This window comes from Urocitellus parryii, chromosome 4 (genome assembly GCF_045843805.1).
Source record: "Urocitellus parryii isolate mUroPar1 chromosome 4, mUroPar1.hap1, whole genome shotgun sequence".
Lineage (NCBI taxonomy): Eukaryota > Metazoa > Chordata > Mammalia > Rodentia > Sciuridae > Urocitellus > Urocitellus parryii.
In genome coordinates, this window is record NC_135534.1 from 177,198,197 (window position 1) to 177,219,942 (window position 21,746).

General features: G+C 53.4%; 1 protein-coding gene across 1 annotated transcript in view; it reads right to left on the reverse strand.

The window, feature by feature from the left end:
• Positions 1–383: 383 nt before the first annotated feature.
• Shb (SH2 domain containing adaptor protein B) overlaps positions 384–21,746 on the reverse strand; it is a 129,024-nt gene continuing 107,661 nt past the window's right edge. Inside the window, exon 6 of the mRNA XM_026379966.2 lies at positions 384–2,993. Coding sequence (XP_026235751.1) covers positions 2,810–2,993 — 184 coding nt within the window. The 3' untranslated portion in view covers positions 384–2,809. The remainder of the gene's footprint in view (positions 2,994–21,746) is intronic.

A 21,746-nucleotide genomic window follows, 5' to 3' on the forward strand; every position in this document is an offset into this window, starting at 1 on the left:
CCACTGAAAGGCTCAGGGCTGACAGGCAGGTGGGCCTCTCCTCGACAAAGCCTCCTTTCTTTCTATGGATGCCATCTTGTTCTGCTGGGCTGCCAAAAGGGTCCTTGACTCCTCAGCGCTGCTCAAGGACAGAGCTGCTGAAGTGCCCAGGGCATTGTGGTCAACAATGAAGTCAGCAAAGGAGGCAAAGAAAGAAAACAACCGCCCGTTGGTGGCTGGAGGTTGCGTTCTGAGACAAGATGCTGAGGGGGAGATATGGTGTGGCCGGGAGCTTTTCTTTTTACTCAAAGAAATCCAGCTCATTTTTTTTTTCCCCTTTCCATTAATTGGCAGCAGATGAAAAAAAAAAAAAAAAGCCAAAACAAAAACCAAACCCACGCCAGTCACCTGAGTGTGAGTGTTTCTGAAAGGGAAAAGCTGTTTCAATTGTTAGATGTCCAAGAAAACATGAATACACGCTGACGGAGGAAACGGCCACAATTAGAGGAAGAAGAGGGAGAGGTTCATAAAACTAAGGAAAAAAAAATCCTTTTAGCAGCTCCTGTCCTGTGTCCTGGCTCCTCTGCTGGCCCTGGTCCCTAAGGGGAGCACGAGATTGGGCCTCTGGGGAAATTTCTGGAAGAGGAAGGCAGGGGGCTGAGAAGGGAGGGTCCTGGGAATTCCTTAAAGAAGCAAAGGCAAGAGAGAGGGAGAGGCAGCTTCCCCTCGCCCACAGGCAGAGCCTTTCTGAGAAGTTTTCTGGCAGATGGGCTCTGGGAGGGCTGTTGACAATGAAAGCCTTTCCCTCCTGCTGGCCCTTGGGGTCGCCTCCCCACATCCTCGGCCTCCACCAGGTGATCTGGGAGCCAGACTCCAGTGGCACCTGTTTGGACAAGTGCCAGTTCCTGGCTCATTTTCCTCATTCGCCCCCACCAGAAGGCCTTGGTCACTCCTGCTCCCCCAGTGCCCTGAAGGACATTTTGGAAAATGCAAAACAGGCAAGGGTCAGAGTTGGTTTCCCTGGAGACTAAACCCAGGTTGCAGCCAACTCGGTCATCTTGAGGGGCTGGAGCCCTTGGGCCGACATACAGGGACCTGAGAATGACCCCAGAGGCGGACTGGGTGTTAGGGAAGGGAAGCCCAGGAAATGGCTTTGGCCAGAAATTGCTGAAATCCAGGGCAGCCGCCCAAATGTAGCTTTTAGTCTTGATCTGCCCCAGCCTGACAGGCGGCCTTGGCAAGTCCTGCTCCTCTGGGTCTCTGCCTCCACATCTGAGAAGCAGCCTAAACCATCTCTAAAGCCCTGGGCTTGAGCCATCTCAGAAAGACTAAGTCTAGACCCGCTGGTGATGTCTAGGCTCAGCCCCTCCTACTCTTCCCCTGTGTGCTGGAGATCACCGTCACAGTGGGCCACCACATTTCCAGTCCATTCAGATCCGCAGGGTACGGGGAGCACCTGTACTTGCAGCAGGCTGCAGAACCCTGGCTGAATCTCTTGCACCCCACTCAGCAGGTGGCAGCCACACCTGTCACCCTACTGAGTGGTGGAGAAGGCAGAGACAGGATGCCGTCTGTGCCTGTGCAGGTGGTTTTATTTATGTGGACGCAGTGTGGATACCAGCATCCATGTTCCCACCCCCACCTCCAGAGCAGGGTGACAGTGAGGTCACGCAGAACCAATGATTGACAGAGCTGTGGCCCTGGAGTCTGCTCCAATGCTTATAAATCGTGTGACCTTGAACAAGTGACTTTCCCTCTCTGAGCCTCCCTTTTCTCCACAGGGTGACACTGATTGGATAATGGGAAGAGTCCTTTTTAGACTGCTGGATGCTGGGCACCTGAGGACGCAGCTAGAAATGGTCATCACTGGCAGGTGGGGGCCTGGTGGCTTGGTCAGCCTGATTATATTGCTGAAGCCTCAACACAGGGCCCAGCTACACCTTCCTGCAGGTGACTGTCCTTTGGCCACACTGCCTCCCCTGTGTGCCTCTGCCCAGTCAGCTGCCTGCCTGGAGTCTCTGCCCTCGCCCCACCCAGGGCCTGTCACACCAACCAGCAAGCCCGGGAGACACAGCTTGCTCAGGGCAGGAAACCCACAGACAAGCACTGCCTTTGGGAGCCCCACGGTGGTTTATAAAAAAGGGATAAGAATATATATTAAATGACTATTTTATTTACACACCCTATTCATAAATAATTGCATCTTCTTTTTGACGGCACAATGATTCCTTAGAGATCTAATGATTACACTGTGACTAAAGGTAGATGGGGCTTACTCTGTGTGTGTGTGTGTGTGTGTGTGTGTGTGTGGCCATGGTCTCTCACATATGTGCTTCTGTGCACACTCACAGATACGAACACGCCAGAGGGAGTGGCCCCCAGGCCACCTGGGCTCTGGGAGCCAACAGTCAGCTCCCAGCACCATGGGAAAACTTTGCCCACACACAGGTGTGAGTTCGCGACAGCTGGAGAACAAAGAGATGCAGCCCAGGAGCACCCAGCCTGCGCCCCGCCCCCCAGAGCTGCTGTGCCTTTGTTCACCCTGCAAGGCATCTCTTTGGATTGCAAATATTTTAATTCACAGAACTCAAGGAGGGGGTGGGCGTGGGGACTGGGGTAGTGTGGCGGCCACCCCTCTCCCTTCATCCAGGCCTTCTCCAGCCCCTGACCCCCCTAAGTGGCAACAGCATCCTAAGACATGCAGTGGTGTGCTAGTACCATACACGACAAAGTGAACAGGCTGGCAACATGGCCGGCTGGTCGGGGCTGGTGCCCTGCTGGCTCCTCCAAGTCTCGGGCTCTGTCACAGAGCAGGGAGGGGCTGGTCCGATCACAGGGTCCTTACGGCCACGGGGTAGAGGAGGGACAAGTGCTCAGCCCCTTTGATGGGCAGCTTTCTGGTGGTGTAGTAGTGGATGACTTCTGGGACACTGTCGAAGGGTGGACTGTTCTGACCCAGAATGTATTTCTCTTTGGTTTTGGCCAGTTTCATGTGCATGAAGCCCTGGTTGCTCCTGTGAACAAAACACAGAGGTTAGTCGGATCTGCAGGTTGCTGGGGCTGAGCAAGGGCGGGGGCTGAGAGCAAGGGAGCATCTGTCACAGTGCCCCTCATTTCTTCTAATTTCCCAAGAACTATCCCCTGGCGCTGGGGTTGGGATCAGATACCTGCTAAGGTACAAGGACTCCCCAGCTGCCTGGGACAGAAGAATTCCAGCCACAGAGCAGCTGTGAGCTGTCACTTTCCAAGCCAGGAATGAAGCCAGGGACTGGCTGAAATGCCGCTGAACCCAAGAACACCCCCAGTTCCAGTGTCCAACCAGGAACCAGTAGCAACCAGAGGCTGGAGGGTCTTTCCACTCCGAGAACTTCTGGGAGTAAAAAGGAGCCCCTCTGGCTGCTACTGATATAATTCCAGCTGGAGCCTTGCCTGGCAGGTGCAAAGTATGCTTGTGTCCCCAGTGTCATGACAAGTAGGCAGGACAGGGGTCCATACCTGGTTGTCACATGAAGAAAAGGTGTGGCAAGGGCAGCTGTCTTCCTCTCTTAGTAGCGAGGAACTGTCACTGAGAAAGGGTCACCTACCCAGGGACTACATTTCCCAGCCTCCCTTGGGTCTAGTTAGCCATGTGACTAGCTGTAGCCCTGGGCAGGCACTCCCCTGTCTCCTCAAGGGCCAGCCTGTTTCTGCAGAGCTCTGAGCAGTAAGGAGTCCCACCTCGGGAGTCTTCCAGGCTCCCTGAGGCGGGACTCCTTACTGAGGATACTCCCACTGTCATAGGCACTTGCCTTCCCAAACTTCCCCAGTTTCTTGAGAGCACCATAGAGGAGCAGGGCTAGGTCTCTGTGCCCACCACACCAGACCTGGGAGCTGAACCTGTGTATCCCCAGGCCCATGCAGCCAGCCCTGCAGTGTGCTGGGTGGGCGCAGCTCACAGATGGCCAAGGCCACAGTCCAACCACTGGCACTGCATGGCACCATCAGACCTCTCCCATCTCAGGCCCTGGCCCCCGCCACACTGGCTCACCCAGGTTTCCATCAGTCTGCCTTTACACAGGCCATCCTTTCCCTGCCCACTCAGCCAAGCCTGGCCTTTTATGACGGGATGATCATCGTCTCTGCTGTCACACTTGCAGAGGCTGGAGTTTCCAAAGCAAGGCCCAGTTTACCAAGTATTTATCCCTTAGTTGGAAAGCTGGGGCTTCCCAGCTTCCTGCAACCACCTCCACTGGTTAACTTGTGAACAGCCAGAGGGCCTGGCTTCCAGGGGCCCACAGCCATACCCAGCAAGGCTGACAGCCCCGGTGGACGCAGAAGACACATCTCCTTCACTCAGGACTGGGCCCAAGCGCCCCCTCATAACATCATTTTCAAATGGGCAGAACAAATGCTTAATGAAGTGTGGGCACTGAGCAATACGTCTGCTCATAATAATGCATTTAGAGATGTCACCCTCGGCTTAAAGGAAATCGTTTGGAGAGCAATTACGTTTTCAAGAGAGAATAATTCCTGCAAAGAACTAAAATTTAAATCAAGATTTTTTTAAGGCTGGCAATGTTCTAATTACAGAGCCTGTGGCAAGTTCTGCTCCTCCGTGAAGGGTCACTTCACCAGAGAATCGCCTCCAAGTGTCTGAGGAGCAGGAGGCACACTTGCTGAGCCCTTTAGAAAGGCAACAGTGAGCGTGTTGAATGGAAAATGCAAAGCCCCCCATGAGCGAGGACTCTTCCACACAGCACCCTGGAGGGACTGCAAATCCATCCATGCCGGCTCGGCTTGGGAGCACTTTGGTGGTGTGTTGCAACCATGGGGCAGAACAGGGAGCCTGGAGAGCTCCTCCTGGTGCTCAGCTGGGCCGGAGGTGGGACCCTGGGCAGGGAGGGGGGAGTGTCCTTAGTATGTCATTCCCTTAGGCAGGCGCAGAGTGGGATCATGTTCTGGGGGAGGCAAGCCATGGGGTTGGGACCCTCTCAGCTCTCTGGCTGGGGGAACAGAGCAGAGAACAAGACAGAGGATCACAGTAGCTGGGGAGCCACATAGGCACAGCTCTGTCCATGAGGATTTTTAGCCGGTTTTACTTCCTAAATGAGCGAACGTGACATTCCCCCTGGTTTGTCTTACACTGTCCAGTGGGCAGTGACAGTAGCAGCAGTTCCGTTGGTGCCACAGGTGGGAGTTGATGCTCCTCTTGTCCAGGGCACCAGCTTGGAATAATCCCTCGGGTGGCAGAAATTACACACTGTCATCTCTCCTCCACTGCCGTTGGACAGCCGGCCTAGATGCTCCCTGAGTCCTTCCCACCTGCGGGACCTGTGTGTTCCTCTGACAACCCACGGCTATTTCACCCATTTAAGCACCCACCAGCTTGTCACTCTAAGCCAAGCTGGTCATGAAGCTCTGACACCCAGGCAGACCTGGGACCAGAGTTCAGGCCCTAAGAGCCCCCAGTCTCTGGCCTGATATCCCAGGCAGAGTGAAAGGTCCCCACACTGACTCTCCTGGGCTCAAGCACTGGACTTGTGCTTCTCTGGCCCCCAGGCTGCCTTGTGCCTGGCTGGGCTCAGTCCCTGCCCCAGCTGGATCCATGATTGGCTCTGAGGCCCACCTTCCAGCCCTGGGTTCCTGCGTAAACCTCATCAGCTGCCTCGTCCAGAGGGCTTCCTGCAGGAAGGCCTCTGAAGACGGTCTCTGTCCCTCTGCTGCTGTTGGGCCTCAGTCCTGCTCTCTGGGGCATCACCCTGGATCACTGCCTTGGGGCAAGTGGTTCCCACATACTTCCTCTTAACCAGGCCTTGTGTCCCTGAGTACTACGGCACAGACAGGGAAGGTCCCTGGCCCATGCTTACACAGCAATCATAGCAGATACTCTTGACCTCAGCACCTCCAGAGCCAGAAGAGTGTCCTGCCTACCCTTGATGCTTGAGGTGAGGCCAGGCAGGGTCAGGCAGAGGCGTCAGACCCTGACCAAGTGTCTCCCTGACTCTGAACCTCAGCATCCACAATGCCTATAGGCTGACAGCAGCTCAGAGGCAGTGAAAGGGCTGGGGATGAAACAGGACGTGTGGCCTGTACACAGGGGATGTTTCAGGATTGGAATGCATGTCCTGAAAGGTGAAGACCCCAGCCATTAACACCCCCAGGGGTTCTTGGGTTCCAGGAGGATCTGCTATGGTCACATGACACCTTGTCCACACACTGAATAGCTGTTGTGTTCCCATAATTTATCTTGACTAGTCACAAGGTCTCTGTGAGTGAGAGGCCACCTAACAATAGCTGAAGATTGGAAAGTGGCTGTCAGTGATAGTTTTTTTTTTTTTTTTTTTGTACTGGGGAGATTAAACCCAGGGGCACTTAATCACTAAGCCATATCCCCAGCATTTTTTTGATATTTATTTAGAGACAGAGTCTCACTGATTGCTTAGGGCCTTGCTAAGTTGCTGAGCCTGGCTTTGAACTTGTGATCCTTCTGCCTCAGCCTCCTGAGCTGCTGGGATTACAGGCATGCACCATGGCTCCTTGGTACCTCAGTGACGGTTTTAGTAACTTCCAACACAAAATTCTTACCTAAAGATTAGAATTTCCGTGGAGAAAAAAGGGGTGTCTCAGGGATGGGGTGTACACAGCCATGGTGGCTTTGAACAGAACATTTATGGAATTAGAACAGCCTGGGGGGTACATATCTCTCACTCCCTAGAGGAACACTACCCGGCCCAAGGTACCCAGCACTGGGGACAGCAGATGCAGCCAGAACCCAGGTCCTGGTTTCCAGGCCCAGGTGGGATGGGCTCTGGGATGCTTCTCTTTAAGGCAGTGGCTCCCGAGAAGCTCTTGAGCATGGGGCACGACTGTCATTCCGGGAGGCTCTGTCCCCACGGAGCTCTGACAGGCTCCTGCCTTGTTCCTGCTGCCTGCATCAGTCCCATATCTTTGATAGGACATCTTGCGAGAGCCAAGTCACAATTAGGGGTGTCTCTGGTGGGTGACCTGTCTAATGAGTCTTGTAAGGTCACAGAGGTGGGGGTGCTGGGGCTGTCATGTGCTCCGATAGCTCATCATCATCACAAAAAGCATCTCCTTGTCACCAGGACGAGCAGACAGGGCCTGGTGAGCGGTGCTAATCACAGGCCCCGCCTTGCCTCCTAATCACGAGCTTTAATAAAACACCACTCAGCCCACAGCTGCCGCTGCCTCCAAGCAGGGTGCGAGGCCTCACCTCTTGCTTTTAGACCTAATTGCTTGATGCATATTTCATGAAGAATCCTGGGTAATAGTTATGTTAAGTTGCTTCTTTTCATGATGAAATGACTTAAAAACACTTGCATATAATATTTATGAGGGGGGCGGGGGCGGGGGTGGGGGAAGAAATTGCCCTTTGGGACTATGATGCAGGGCCTGGTTATAGGAATCTGTACCCAAGGGATATCTGGTTCACCTTGGTCTGAAAGGTAGTTGGGAGCTGCTTTTTTTGGTGGGGGAATCAGATACCTCCATAATATTGTCCCTCAGCTCAAAACCATCCATGGCTCCCCATGGCCAATACAGATTTAAGGATACCCTGTACTTCTTGAGCCCCAGCTGGGCACCAGGCACTGAGCTGTGCTGTTGTCACCCACTGTTCCTTTAAGCAGCACAGCAGTGCTAAGTCAGCATGACTATTACATTTACAGATGAGAAAACTGTGGCTCATGAAGCTCATGGGCCTTGTCTCTTGGGGCAGGACTGAACCTAAGTCTGTTGGAATCCGAAGCCTTGGCCTCTTTTTCCCTGGCTCTGTTACCAACCAGGTGGACCCAGGTGTCCCAGGTGTCCCCTTGGACTCTTTGTGCCAAGTGGCTTCCCTGCAGCTCTGTGAGACCTCATGGTCAGGAATCTGCCTGTTCACTGTGATGCCTCCCAGAAGGCTGAGGTTTACTTCCCACGGACACAGCAAATGTCAGGCCCACAGCCAGGGCACTCCTCTGTCCTGGCCGGCCATCCTCCATCTGTCAGTGATCTAGTCAAGGTCTGACCAGGGCCAGGGGAAGGAGGCCCCATGCATCCTGCCCTACTATGAGGCCTGGAGGCTACTCCACCCCAACCCTGTAGGGTTCAGCCTGGCCGGGCCGGGATTGAGCTGCCTACTGCCTGCGAGGCCAGAGGCCAGACACAGTGGTGACTTTTTCGGGTCAAGTACTGGTTCCAAGATGAGCCAGCAAGGACTGTAGAATGAGCTCAGTGAGAGGCAGGGTGATGGGGAGTTTCCCAAGGGGCAATCCTGGGAGGTGGTACACATGCCCCTGAGTCAGGAGAAGTTTTGCCTGAGGGGGGCCATCAGGAAGAGTAGGGCAGATCCTTTTTTCTTGCAGTTCAAAAAGAAGTCATTCCTGGAGACCCTGAGCTGGCCAGTGTCCCTGCCCAGTGCCTAAATAAATGACATGTCCCCTTCCTAAGCCAAGGTCTTCCTGAAGGGACGAGGATGTGAGCCCAGCCTGGCCCTCTTCTTTGGGGCTCTGAGTAGTTGCATCATTTCTTCTTGGGCTATTTTAAACATTTGAGCTTTACATGCTATAAAGATTGCTGGGGCCACACCAGTGGAAGGAGAGACTGACCTTGTCATTTAGAATGCACTCAACAGTTGGTTATGAGACGGTTCTCAGGGGAGGTACCACAGGTCCCTTGCCTGCCTTCCATGAGTAGAAGAGCAAGGAGGGCCGGGCACAGAGCCCTGGGAGCACAAGCTCTGTGCTCAGGATGGAGCAGACATGCCACTGGCCCAGAGGGCCCTCTCACCCCCCATAGGCATGCACTGGCTCCAGTCCACACAGAGAGGGTCAGGGATGTTTGTGCAGAATCACTGGGGAGTCACGGCCAGCCCTAATGCTGCTTGCTGTGAGCACTGGGTAAGGGGACAGGCTGGAGGATAACCACAGCAAGGTCCCTCCACGGCTACCTAGGGGCCTGCAAAACAGCTACCTCCCGCCTCAACCCTGGCCCTTGGCTGGCCACGTTCCCTCTGGCGGCCCAGGGTGAAGGTCTTTGGTAAATCATGACAAAAGCCATCTCCAGGCAGAAGAGCAGATGGGGATTTCTTCAGGCCAACAGAGAGAGGCACACAAAGCAGCAGGGGGTCAGAATGAATCCATATGGGCAGTTTTCTTAGGAGAAAATCAACAGTGTCAGATAAGAGTTTTTGTTCTTAATAACATTGGATATTGAACCCAGGGGCACTGAGTTATACCCCCAGCACTTTCAAATTTTATTTTCAGACAGGGTCTCCCAAGTTGCCCAGCCTGGCCATGAACTTGCAATCCTCCTGCCTCAGTCTCCCAAGTAGCTCGGGTAACAGGGAACGGGAGGTTTTTTAATGACAGCAGAGGAAGTGACCCTGTTGCTGGCGGTGAACCAGTGGGAGGGTAATGATGTCTGGGGGGTCAGCTGGATGGCTGCTGCAGTGCTCCTGGTCAACGCTCCCGCTGGCCCTCACACTTGGCCAAATGCACAGGGAAACTGCAGGAAGGGCTGGCGATGGCACCTGAATGAGGCCAAGCACTGAACTGAAGCCAGGGCCTGGTCGGTCGCTGTCCCCCTGATGTCACGGGCTAGGCTAGCCCTTCCTCCCTGGGTCTCAGTGTCCCCATCTGGAAAAGGTGGAGGTGTTTCTCTAGTGCTGAAGCTCTCAAGCCAGGGCAGGGTGGACAGGGATCACCCCAGCACCAGACAAGAGGGAAAATCCTCATGTCCAGCACTGGTCACAGTGGCCCTCCAGGCTTGGGGACAGCAACATGACAAAAGCAGGCTTCCTAAAGCCTGTGTCAATGGGATGGACAGATTCCATTCAGGCCAAGGGTGGTCCTTATCTATGGAGGACAAGCTCTTCATAGCCATTGTGAAGCCCCCTTAACCAGGGAGTATCTGGCCATATCTGAAGCGGATGTGGGTTTTACTGGCATCTAGTAAGAGATCAGGGATGCTACTAAACACACCACGACACACAGGAGAGGATAACCTGGCTCAAAATAGTAGTGCTGAAGTTCAAGTGCCACCAGCACCTGGAATTCCTCATCTGAGACGGAAACAGCACCCAGTCCTGCCTCACAGCTGCTGCAAGCACAGCGCCAACCTCCCCGGAAGTGAGAGTGCTCGATAAAGGAGAGGCCAGTCCACTCTTGACTCAAGGGTTTAAGACTCAACACAACCTGCCCAACAGCTTGTCTCTAAGGGCTCCAGGCTGTTTCCAGGCACCAAGCCCCAGGTCCCACCTCCAGCTAGCAGGTGAGGGGAACATGCCACATCTGAAGCAAGCTCCAAAGCAGGGGTCACGCAGATGCTGGGCAAAGGCAGTTTTGGGGGTCAGGACCAGCTAGCTTCCTAGGAAGGGCATGACGGCTCTTACAGGCCAAGGGGAGCTAGAGGCTGGGATCCACCCAGGAGGGCTAGCGCACCCGGGCGAGGATGCTTGGGAGTGGTAGTGGACACAACCCAGGGCTCAGGGCCACCAGAGCTGGGTCTGAGGCCTGCCCTGGCCCATCTGAGCTGCACCCTGTCTTCGCCTCCTTCTTCATCTGTGCGATGGAGCTTTTGCTACTGCCTGTCCTGAGGCCTGAATTGGACTGTGGGTAAGCACATGTTGCCAGGTGCTGAGGGGCTCCCAGAACACGCTGATGGCCCAAGGGCCCGGTTGGCTGGTTGGCCAGCCTCACCGCTCAGCAGCATGATGGGGAACCCGAGGCTGGCAGCAGACTGGAGCTCGGGATGCCCTTCCTAGGTTTGGAAATGGAGAGCGCAGCTCTTTCTGAAAGCACCGATGCCATGTGGGACAAGGGCCCGGGGTCTGGATGTGGGCCTCCTTTCTGCCTCCAGGGCAGAAGCCGCCACACAAGCTGCTGCCTGTCTGGTTTGTCTGGCTGGTTCCAGGCTGGCCCAACCAAGCACCAGTGTCTCCCTGTCTGTCTGTCCTGTCACGCCAAAGCCACGGACAGCCAGAAGGCCCCCTGGCTGGAGCGGGAGGCCCAGGCTCTGGCGCTGGCTCTGTCACCAGGGGACACTGGCAGGGTGCTTCCTGCCCTGAGATCAACTTTCCAAAACATCAAGTGGGATTTCCCAACACTCTCTAAAGCACTGTCACACAAAAGGATCCACGTGAAAAGAGAACAGGAGGCTGGTCTCTTTTATTAAGTGCCTACTGTGTGCACTGTTTTGTATTTAACACTCTGAGGGAGACAAGGTTTCAACCACAGGCTGTAAGACCATTTGGTTCCCTGTCTTCATTTTATAGTTGACGATGAATCCCATTCTGCAGTGTGCCTGCCCCCGTGCCATCAGCTGCAGGTCAGCCTCTGGCACTACCCACATGCCCATGACAGAGTGTGATGAGGAGAGGGGCAGGGCGATGGAGAGAAGAGCAGCGACACCCTCCCACACCTGATTTCCATCCTTGATGCTCATCCCTGCGAGCACTGGCCACCGTCAGGCATGGTGCTGGCCTCACTAGTCTTCTCAGTCCAACCACTGCCCTGACAGGGGCTTCTCTGCTATGCAACCCAAGGATCCATCAGCACCGCAATGAAGGGGATTTCTGTTCATAAAGCACCTATATATAATTTTACTTAAATGAGAAAGAGGAAGGAGGAGAAGGAGGAAGAGGAGCTGGCATCACCCCGAGCAAATGCAGAGGTCTTTTAAAACTGCAAATTAAGCTGGGTGCAGTGGCACCTGCCTGTAATCGCAGTGACTCAGGAGGCTAAGGCAGGAGGACTGCGAGTTCAAAGTCAGCGCCAGCAACTTAATGGGGCCTTAAACAACTCAGTGAGACCCTGTCTCAAAATAAAAAATAAAAAGACTCGGGATGTGGCTCAGTGGTTAAGCACCACTGAACTGAATCCTTGGTACCAAAAACAAAACAAAACAAAACAAGCCCCAAACTGCAAGTTAAACAGAGCTACCTACTTAGTGGCCCCTGCCTCTAATCTGAGGGTGGTTTTCTCCTCCCTGGAATTTCAAAGCCTCCAACAGACACCCTGGTCTTTTGCAAATCATGAATGACAGTGTTTCCCACTAGAACCACTGTCCTTGGGGATCTGAGCCTCAGTTTCTTCATCTATGAAATGGGGAATAGTTTGTAGATCCATGAAAACTGCCACCCTCCCAGGCCTCAGTCTCCCCATCTATACAATGAAGAGATGGAACTCAAGGGCCATGAGGGTCCCACTCACCCCCCCTTTGAGGCCTGGCGCACAGGAGACGCTCATACCCCATGAGGAGAACAGCTATTTGGGGGATTAATGAAAACCTCGTGGTCATTACAGGTGCCGAGAGCTTTGGGCTGGAAGAAGAGTGCAGGTTTCTCAAAAGCAGTTTCTTTGGATGTGGCCCAGAAGGTCCACAGGGCCCAGAGACTCGGCAACTGCAGTTGCCCGGGACTCTCTGGAGTCAGAATCTGCATTGAACATGCTGCCAGGGAGGTTCTGAAGCACATTCAGGTTTGAGAACCACCACTCTGGCTGCCTCTGGGGAGGGAAACTCATTTTGATAGCCACAGCACTCAGGGTCCAACTTTAAAAAAAAAAAATTTTTTTTAAGTTGGCAATGGACTTTAATTAATTTATGTATTTATATGTGGTGCTGAGGATCGAACCAGTGCCTCACAAGTGCTAGGCAAGTGCTCTGCCACTGAGCCCAGCCCCAGCCCCAGCCCCAAAGATTTCTAAGACCATTTGAGCAAATTCATCACATAGAGGAGGCTTTTTTTTTTTTTTTGGGTGCTGGAGATCGAACCCAGGGTCTTATGCTTGCAAGGCAAGCACTCTACCAACCGAACTATGTCCCCAGCCCTTCAGGCAACTTTTTAACCATTTTTTTTTTTTTAAATTGTAGATGGTCACAATTCTTTATTTTTATTTATTTATTTTTATGGGGTGCTGAGGATCAAACCCAGTGCCTCACAAGTGCTAGGCAAGTGCTCTACCACTGAGCTACAGCCCCAGCCTAGGGCCTAACTTTTGTTGCTTACCCTCAGCAGCAGGGAGCTCACTCCCTATGAAGATACCCACTTCCAACCTCAGCCAGCCCTGCCATGGGCAAGCTCTTCCTCACGCTGAGCTGAAACATGGCAGTGTGCTGACAGCAGTGCCAGCTCCAGGAGCTGGTCCCTGCAGGCCACGGTCACTCCTGCCCTGGGAAGGCCCCTCAGGGATCATGAATGTGGGGTGGCTGTTGACCTCCTGAGTTCACCTCTCCCTTCCCCATCCTCTTAATCCCCAGGGACAGGATCCTATTAACACTCAAAAGAGTCCTCAGGGGCAGACAGCTCTCACCTTCTGACCAAAACCAAAAAAGAGACTGGGTCCAAGAACATTAAGAAGCAAAGAGTCCATCGGCTTTGCCCACGCTCACAAGATTTAGAAACGCAATTTTGAAAGGTCACTGTCACCCGTCGGTAGTCTGGGCTCTGGAGGGCAAATCTTCTCATGTTGGACATTCACTCTGGCAGCTTCCTGACAACCTCTTTCCACAGGGTGGAGAATTCTCTCAAAATTAAATCTCCAGCTCTCTGCTCCCTAATGAAATTGATTTCTGCCTTGATACACAACAAAGCTTTCATTTTATTATTTGGCTGGGGTCTGACCACATTAATTACAGGTTTTTTCAGCATGGCTGCAAGTAATTGAGTCCCAAAGTTACTTACTATCGGAACGAATTGCTTTTTCAAAAGCCCGACTCCCACAAAAGTACAGGAGTCAACGCCACATTTCTCCCTGGACTATGCTTTTGGTTAAGACTGGAACAATTCTGGAAAAAAGTACTTTTTGAGCCTGAAAATCTGAACTCAGGAGTGGTCACGCTGGTTGGTGGAGACCCAGAGCGGGGATGCGCTGGGGAATTAGAGATCACTGACCAGCACTTCTGAGTTTCAAGGCACCTCCCAGACCACAATCTCATGTATACTTCACGATGATCCCGAGACTGTTACTACCCCCGTCATACAGAGGCAGAAACGGAGGCCAAAAAGCTAGCTTGAGGCAGAATCCAGATTTGAACCAGGTATTCAGCTCTACACAGCACACCCTCTTAGCCACAGCTCTGTGCGATCTCTCTCTTCTGATCACCCCCAACTAAAGTACCCCCAAGGAACAGACACAAAGGACAGTTAAAAGAAGACCTTAAGAGGGAGTAGAGACCATAAATGGGTCTCCGGACTCCACCGCCAATGAGTTTCCTACTCAGCCTCATTTAACAAACAAGAAGAAAAAAAAAAAAAAAAAGAAAGATTATTATAAAAAAGATTCAGTGTGGAAAATCTAGAAAACACAAATAAGTAAAAAGAAGACAAACCCTGGCGCTCATTTTACCACTCGCAGATAGCTGTTAATCACAGCCCCGCACAGCCCCACCCCATGCATATGTAGGTGATGCACAGTCACAGGCTGGCTGGAGTCTGTGACCTGACTTCATGACAATCATGGCTCATTTTTGAAAACTGAAAGTATTTTTCTCTGGAATATAATCTCCAAATATTTCCTGAGTGCCCACTATGTGCCAGGCCCTCGGAGGGTGGGGAGATAAAAAGACTTCAAAAGAAACTCTCGGCCACAAAAGGTCCCTAACAGATGCCACATCATTTCAGACTATCACCCTGAGGGTCAAGGTCAGCAGTCTCAGCCATCAGAGGGCAGAAAGCAGAGTCCTGAGTTCATGTAGCCTGGTTTTAACAGGGAAACTAAAATGGGTGACATTTTTAAAAAAGCCACCCTTACAAAGAAAGGTAGGGCCACGGAGAGAGGGGATATCACAGAGGTTCCCCCTCAAATCCCAAATCTAGAAGTACCTAAACCTTGCTGTTGCTTCACCAATAAACAATTTCCTAGTCTTCTTTTCTTTCTTTTTGTTTGTTTCAGGGATCGAACACAGACACCCTAAACCACTCAGCCACATCCCCAGCCCTTTTCATATTTTATTTGAGGGTCTCACTGAGTTGCTCAGGGCCTCACTAAGTTGCAGAGGCTTGCTTTGAACTGGTGATCCTCCTGCCTCAGCCTCCTGAACTGCTTCCACGCCCAGCTACCCTGGTTTTCTTGTTTCAATATTATTTCTCTTCTGAGGTCCTATTCAAATGCTACCATCCCCCCAAAGCCCTCCAAGATGCCCCTGGTCAGACTTCCTTGTCTAAGCTGGGAGCTCAGAGGCTGGTGTCTTTGTCCAGCCCAGCTGAAGGCCCCGTGCACAGCAGGCGCTCAGTAGTGAGAGCCTGCGCCAGCTCCTTTGTAACCCTGCTCTGCAAGTCTGTGCTAAGTGTGTGAGGCTGGTCCCCAAGCCTGGGGGCCATCAGCAGCATGTGGATATTCAAAAGCAAAATAGCAGGGAGGAAAAAAAGGAAGTTCTATTTAAAGCATTTCTAATAAGCGCGCTTTGCCAAACCCAATTGTTTCTGATATTTCTCTTGGGTGAAGTAATCTTAAGAAAAGGGAAAAAAAGAAAAAGGAAAAGAAAAAGAAAAAGCATTATTAAAAGTGGCAAAAACCACCCACGGCTGGGGCTGGAAGGAGGCTGGCGGCTGCTCACTGGGGGAGCTGCCCGGAAAGGAGCAGGCTGGGGCACCAAGAGCTGGGAGTGAGGCGGTGTCCTCTCCAGCAGAGGGCCGGGCTCCTGTGAGTGCCACCTCCCCCACCCCCAGAGCAAAACACCATTTTTGTAGCTTTAGCATTTGAACTCTGGGAGCAAAGACAAGGGCTGTAAAATCTGACATCTGATTTTATAAATCGGCCTCAAATACCAAGAGCATTTATGGAGAGAATGGGAGAAAGAAAGACAGTGTTTCTGTAGCTCAGAAGGGCAATAATCCTGGGATGGGAGCTGGGACATGAGGGTTCTGCCAGCAGCTCACCCCAGGACCTTGTCAGGCATCTGACCCAAGACCCCTTTTGGCGCTAAATGCCGGGAGGTCTGGGGAATCATTGAACCCTGCGTAACACTGGGTTTCTACTGTGTGACACTGGGTTTTCACTGTAAGAAGCTGGTCGCTTCAAAATCTACCAAACACCTCTAGGTGGGGGCCAACTGCATTTCTCTGGGGCTTTTGAGTTATTTACCCAGATCTAAGCAAAATAAAACCCTACATCCCAAACCCTCTCCTGGGGTCAGCACAAAGACTCTGCAGCCCTCCCCACCCCCAACACCCCCCAAGAGAGCGCAGTCTCTTGGAGTTGACAAGAGCTTTTATAAGAGCTTTCAATTCTATTGTGTCCCTGGCCTAGGGCTCAGAGGCTCAGAGCTGGGAAGCCCCTGGCTGACCCCCCTGCCTGGATCCAGGCTCTGATCTTCTGGCTCCTGGTGGCATCTTTATTCTCTGTGTTGTCCCCCTTTCGCTGAGGGCAGGCACGTGGTCTGTGGCTGCCCTCAAGGCCTGTCCCTGTGGCATCCCATAGACCCTCCCCCAAACCCCCCCATTAACCCATTCCCAGATGGCTCCTACAAAAATTTTGTTAAATAAGTCACATTAACAAGATGTTAGAAATGTGATTGGAAAGAAATGTTTTCCTCATTTGGGGAGACCACCCAGAGCTTCCAAAAAGGAACTGTCCTGGGGCACGAGAGGTTTCCTGGCGACGGATGGGCAGTTGGCATGCCTCCCCTGGTGGTCAGGCTGCACAGGCAGATTGACGCGGGCTGATATGAGATAATTAAAAACTGGCTGGAAATGTAATCAGGGCGGCTCAGATGCTGAGAGGACCCGTCGGCTCTCGGGGGAACAAAGGGCAATGCTGCTGCCTGGCAGGGCAGGGAGATGGGGCAGGCAGGGGAGGCAGGTGCTCTGGAGCCTGACTGGCAGAGGGAGGCAGGTGAGAGCAGCACCTCTTGCTCTGGGTCTTGGGCAGTGGCGGGAAGGGGCAGCAGAGCTGGGAGAGTGTTTTCCTAGCTCTTTCAACCAACCACTCCTGATCCACAGCCACCCGGCTCGGAGCTCTAGACATGGTCCTGGACTCCTCTCTCTCCCCTCCCTTTCAGTTGCCTTTCTCCTCCCGCCACCCCCCTTCATCCTTCACTTGGCTCTGGATCTAGCACCATCCACGGCCAGGTGGAGTTTCTGAAATTCTCTGTCTTGCCAAGTACAGAGGTCACCACTGGCTCTTCTGAGTGGGCCTCAGCCTCTCTGCTACCAGAGGCCTTCAGACCAGTCCCTGGGTGGAAACTGACCTTCCAGTTGGAGCAGACGGCCCAGAGGAGCCAGGAAAGAACAGCGGTCAGGAGTCAGGCTGGTCTGACTCTGTCACAGTCTACAGTCACACTCTGCTTCGGTCCTTCTCTGGCTCCATGGTCTTGGACATGCTCTCAGCCTCCCTGAGCCTCAGTTTCCTTCATGTAAAGTGGGAGCAATGAGGCGCTATGCCTTCTCTACCGGCTGCTTGAGGACTGGACCCAGAGAAGAAACTGGGATCCCCTGGCCAGGTCAAGCATCCTGACACCATTGGGTCGGAGCCAGATGGAACGAGCCCTCCTGTTTTCAGAATCCCACAAACTGGGCCAGGGCCTTCAGGTCTCTGTCACTGCCTGGGAAAAAGTACCAGAAAAATGCCTGGCAAGGGGCTGGTGGCCCAGGTCTTGCTCAGAACACCTGGCACAGGTCCTGGGGCGATGCTGTCCACACTGACGGCTTGGACCCTGTTGGAGAGGAAGGGGTGGATTCTGCTGAGACCCCATGGGACAAAAAGAAGGTGTCAGGCTGTGTTAGACTCCTGAGCCTTCATCACCTGCAACTCGTGAAAGTTGAAGGCAATAATTCTCCCCTTCTCACCACAGACCACTACAGTGACAAAGCTGGATCTCCCCTGGTACCAGCCCCCTGACTGGTGCCCCAGTGTGCATGGCCTCAGTGACAAGCTTCAGTAACCCAGAGAGGTGGCTGGTGGCGTGGGGCTTATCCCACCAGCTTGCAGGACTTTGAATCAAGAATGGGCAGAACTCAGACTACCCGGCCCCTTCCCAGAGGAAGGTGCAACCAAAGGCCCACAACTGGTCAGCTGTCAGGAGTCGGGCGCACACTGTATTGGTCCTTCTCTGGCTCCAGGGTCCCGGACATGGTCCTTGGGATCTGCTCCTGGCATTGTGAGCACCATCCTAGGCCATCTGCCACACTGTCCACTTCATGGCACCCAAATCACCACAGCACTGGGCTCAGGGTCCCAGAGAGGGAATACCTGAAGAGCGAGGGCCCTGGCCTGAGACCTGCTTTACCACTGGCAGGGCACATTTTCTTCGTCATTCTGAGTAAAGGAAAATGACACGGGATGTGTCCTTTTATCCTGTGACTCATCTGCACATTCCAAAGCTCACTGTTCTTGTTTAGTCCCCTGCAAAGAGTCTGAGGAGTTCGTTTGGCCTAAAGCAGCAGCTCCTCATCATGGCATTTCCTTTAAATCTTCTGGAAAAAGAAAACATGAAGCACACTACAGAAAGTTTGCCCCCCCATCAGCCCTGAAAGGACATGAATTCCTTCCTGCATGGAGAGCAAATAGTCCCCTTCTGGCCTGCCTCTCTCACAGGCCAACTCAGCTAGAAACAAGGTCTGGGGGTGAGCGGGAGGCAGCAAGCTTCTTCCTCACTCTGGGCCTTAGTTTCTCCACTTGTAACAGATCATCTAGAAGGTCTCTTTCTGAGCCGGGTATGGTGGCACATGCCTGTAATCCCAGCAGCTCAGGAGGCTGAGGCAGGAGGATTACAAGTTCAAAGCCAGCCTCAGCAAAAGCAAAACACTGCAACTCGGCGAGACCCTGTTTCTAAATAAAATACAAGATAGGGCTGGGATGTGTCTCAGTGGTCAAGTGACCCTGAGTTCAATTCCTAGTATACCCCCACACACACCAAAAGGTCTCTTTCTGTCCCCTAAATCCCAAGGTTTTGGTTCAGGGTACTCTGGGAGCTACTACCCTGGCTCGTTGCAAACTTGCTTCCCCATCGGATGAGCAGGAGATCATAACGAAGTAGTGAAAAACAGTATTTGATTGACGATGTCTACAGACTCGGCGGGAAAGCTGGAGGGGCAGCAGGGTGGAGAGACAGGGAAGAGGCCTGCTGAGGAGCATCTGCAGCTGCTGCTAATCAGAGATCCGGGAGAGAACTTATCCAAGCCCACACAGCCAGGAAGAGAGCAGCCTGGATTTGACCCTAACTCTGCAAGATTCAAAGTCTTGGTTATGGGAATGGAGGATTTTCTCTAGTTGCAGCCACATAAATGCTAAAACCCTACCACTGTGAAGGAAAGTGGATGTGGGTACAGAGACTTCTCAGTTGAACCCAGACCATCCAAAGGCTCTGAGCCAACACTGACCTGTTGCCCCTACAACCTGCGGCTCTCCAAAGTCTTCGATGAGGACAGTGGAGCTCTGCGATTGAGCACTTGCTACTGCATGTTGGGTGCGCACTAAGCACTTCACCTATATTGTCACACCCATGACACTCATTTTACAAGACAAGGAAACCAAGGCTCAGACACATAAGCCCCATTACCCAAGACCACCCTGCTAGGACATGAAACAGGTGGGTTTCAAGAGCCCAAGGCAGACTGATCCAGAGCCGGGGGGGGGGGGGAGGAGGAGGAGGAGGAGGAGGAGGAGGGAGGAGGAGGAGGGAGGAGGAGGAGGGAGGAGGAGGAGGGAGGAGGAGGAGGAGGAGGGCGGCTGCTGCTGATGGAGTACACTGAAGCTGTGCTGCAGGGGAGGCACAACATGGATGGCCCATGGCACCTAACCACTTCTCACTGGAGCATTTGCTCCTCTCCTGGGCTGCTGCCTCAGCATGGATGGCCCCTGACCACCCTCCACAGCCTCAGTCCTCATTCTCCAAGGACCAAGTCGGAACCTTCTTCCCTGCAACAGGCAGCACTAGCCACTCCCATGTGGAACCCTACACCCTCCTTCACCTCCCTGGGACAGCACCTGCTGTAGTGCCTACCTACCCCGCACCTTGTCCTCTTCCTCCAGCCCTGGGACCCACCTGGCAGCTCGGCAAGGTGTGGAGTCAAAGGATCAGAGGATCATGGGCATGTGGCCAGGAACCCAGGGAGCTGTGGTCTGAGGGGAGCCGTGTGGGGGTCTTAAAACCAGCAGTCCCTGTGCCCCCAGCTGCGCACACCTGCCTTTCTTGAAGGCTTGTCCTTCATAGGACTCATTTGCCCTCGGGGGCCCAGCTGGGGCCCAGGGCATTCTGGGACTGTTTGGGGAACTCCACAACTGCTGGGAGGCCTGCTGTGGTCCTGAAGAGAACAACCTGGCGGCTCCTGCATGGGAGTGGACAGCCCCCGTGGAGTTAAGTGTTTGGAGCCTCAGATGCTGACCCACTGGAAGGATGCTCAGCTGGCAGGGGGAGGTGAAGGCCGCGCTCCCTGCTGATGGGCGCCAGCCGCAGCCTCTCCTCCCCCGCTCCCCTCGGCTCCCCGCCCTGCAAACCTTTATTATTTCTTGCTCCTGGCTGTCAGCAGCAACAAACTAAGATTAATCACTCGCCTGCCTGCCTAGACCCAGACATGCCTACTGTTTGAAAACTCTCTTTTACGATATAAATCAATGAGGGGAGAGAAGAAAGAAAAACACCCTTAACTGAAATGCGTCCCTCAGCTCTTCCTGGCCCCATGGCACCTAACCACTTCTACTGGAGCATCTGCTGGGAGGTGATGGGCGCCCAGCAGCCAACACAATCCGGCTGCACCAAGAGGAAGCAAAGGCACCCAGCAACCTGCAGGCTTGGGGGCGTGTTCTCCATCAGCTGCCCTGCCCTGTCCACTACTTGAGGATGCCGTGGGGCCCTACCACTACGGCAAGACCGAGGGGAAATGCTGTGGCCTACCTGTGAAGCCCTTCAACTAGAAGCATGTACTCATCAAACCCAGACCCCCAATTTTTTTATTGTTTATGGTTCAGGGGATCAAAACCCGGGTCCTGCACATGCTAGACAAGTGCCACAGCCCTAGTGCCCCAAGTAGGCAAGCCCTCCACCGCTGAGCTCTATCCTGCCTCCTTCTTACCTGCGGGCCCCATTTTTAGGTGAAGTCTAGCAGCACGTGGCTGGTGACAAAGGGAGCCAGGATTTGAACTCAGCTGTCTCTGTCTTCAGAGGCTGTGGTTTCCCTTTATATCTGGAAAAGGGTGACCCTGGATTTCACAAGCTACTCGTCTCCTGGCCTCTTAGAACTGACCCCATGCTATCACTCAGCTGTGTGGGTGCAGGTGGCACATGTACAGGAACAAGGAGGGGGAAGCTGTCCCCTCCTTGGTAATACTCCTGGTGTACTCGTCACTCATGGTTCTTGTCGAGCATCACTGCACCCTGCTCAAGACCTTCGGGGGCTCCTCGCTGCCCTACTGGATAAAGTCCCAATTCCTTTGCCACTGACTGGGCTGCACCTCTCCTGGGCTCAGACCACGTGCTGTCTGTGGTTCTTACACAGCCTGCGCATCTCCTGCCTTTGTGCCCGTTCTCCTCACCACTGCTCACCATCGAAGCCCTGGTTACCTTAAATACTGCCTTCTCTGGTCCCTCTCCTCTGGCAGGGCTTTCCACCTTAGGCACCTCTAAGCACTGCTCTATGTGAGTTAATGACAAGGACCTTCTGGGCCTTTTCAAACTGTGAGCCCCTGGAGGGCTGGAGCTCTGGTCAGTGACTCTCACTGAAAGGGACAGGAAAGCTCTGGATGCTCGTGGTGGAGTGTGGGCACTGTGCAAACAGGCCCAGCCCAAGGCCTCTGACGCCAGCCACATCTGCAAGAAACTGGCAATTTGCTTCTGGGGACTTGAAAGCC